This window comes from Nestor notabilis, unplaced genomic scaffold (genome assembly GCF_000696875.1).
Source record: "Nestor notabilis isolate BGI_N333 unplaced genomic scaffold, ASM69687v1 scaffold9701, whole genome shotgun sequence".
Lineage (NCBI taxonomy): Eukaryota > Metazoa > Chordata > Aves > Psittaciformes > Psittacidae > Nestor > Nestor notabilis.
Window position 1 is genome coordinate 60,524 of NW_009916124.1, and position 1,667 is coordinate 62,190.

The following is a 1,667-nucleotide window of genomic DNA, read 5'->3' on the forward strand; positions in this document are numbered from 1 at the left end:
AAGCTTCTTTATTCCACAATGCAGCAGGAGGTGCTATCAACCAGCTGCAGAATTCTCCTGCTTCATCTCAGCAAACATCAGGAATATTCCTGTTCGGCATTCAAAACAGTAAGTGACAGATGCCCGATTATGAGTTTACAGTTTAGAGGAGCTACTCATTGGTGTCTACAGGACAGTGATAACTTAAAGAGAATTAAAATATTCTGGAGTAAGTAACATAGCGCCTCAATTGAGAATATACATACTCAACATGGTGCTCTGAAGGTTGTTTAGCTTAAATACTTGTTGTTTGTTTTACACTTAGGATTAACATGTGACAAAACCGTCTTAGAACTGTGTGTATATCTATATAGAAATAAGTATCTATATGATATATTCTAGAAATATTTTTAATAACACTATATGAATATTTACATAAAATACATGTACACACATGTTAAAGGGTTATGTCCTGTTAAAACAGCTCCACTAATCTTTCTCTTGCTGCATTATGTTTCCACAATTTACACAACGCCTTTCTGGAGAAGGCTCTGGGGAGACCTCAGGGCATCTCCTAGTGCTTAAAAGGGCTGACAAGAAACCTGGAGAGGGGCTTTGAACAAGGGCTTGTACGGACAGGGCAAAGGGAATGGCTTTAACCTGCCAGAGGGGAGACTGAGATGAGCTCTGAGGCAGAAGCTCTTCCCTGTGAGGGTGCTGAGGCGCTGGCACAGGGTGCCCAGAGGAGCTGTGGCTGCCCCATCCCTGGCAGTGTTCAAGGCCAGGTTGGACACAGGGGCTTGGGGCAACCTGCTCTAGTGGAAGGTGTCCCTGCCCGTGGCAGGGGTTGGAGCTGGAGGAGCTTTAAGGTCCCTTCAACCCAAACCAGTCTGGGATTCTATGATTCAACAGTTGTCTTCTGTGGTGTGTTTTGTTTTCCTTCTAGCTAAGTATTCTCCTCTGGGATGTTAATAGTGTTTGGTTATAGTACAGCATCCATATATTTAATCCATACACCTTGAACCACTGCTCACATCCTGAGGGAGTGGTGAGTAATGGTGGCCATGTGAACAAAAGCGCACGTAACTTTCTACACAGATCATATGTAAAGAAGTTGGCTGATTCACTGCATGTATTAACCCAATTTAAATGGTCCTTTGTTCTTCATTAACAGACTGTGGCCAGCTGCTAACTTCTGGACCAGCGACGCTGCCCGATGAATTGATGGCTATAAGTCAGCCAGGTCAGCCACAGAGCGAGGGACAAGCAGCCGTGCCAACTCTTCTCTCCCAGCAGATGTCTGAGACATCTCCACTACCTTCAGCTATGGCAACCAACCAGAATATTGAGAAAATAGATGATCTGCTCGTGTCATTGCAAAACCAGGGGAACAATATGGCTGGCTCTTTTTAATTAATCAAGTAAGTGATGTGTTTGGGTTTCTGGGCTCTTTGCTGCCACACAGACTTTTGTTCAGTAAGTCTTTACTTTGAAATTTATCACCATGCCTTATGAAATATATCACCACCTAAAATACCAGTTACGCTGAATTAAGAATATAGTACTGGTGGCTAGAATGAGGAGTTACTTTAAAACAGTTGGAGGTCAGAATTTGTATGAAACAGGTGGTTGAGATTGGTTCTCATTGTTCAGTTGCTGTATGTTTTGTCATCTGCTGTTAGGGTGTA

At 43.1% G+C, this 1,667-nt stretch overlaps 1 protein-coding gene across 1 annotated transcript in view; it reads left to right on the forward strand.

The window, feature by feature from the left end:
• Positions 1-1,392, forward strand: part of NFAT5 (nuclear factor of activated T-cells 5, tonicity-responsive) — a 37,202-nt gene extending 35,810 nt beyond the window's left edge. The window contains exons 11-12 of the mRNA XM_010024452.1: positions 1-108; positions 1,154-1,392. The exon at positions 1-108 is cut by the window's left edge and continues 2,338 nt beyond it. Of these exons, the coding sequence (XP_010022754.1) occupies positions 1-108; positions 1,154-1,392 (347 nt within the window). The remainder of the gene's footprint in view (positions 109-1,153) is intronic.
• Positions 1,393-1,667: the final 275 nt, after the last annotated feature.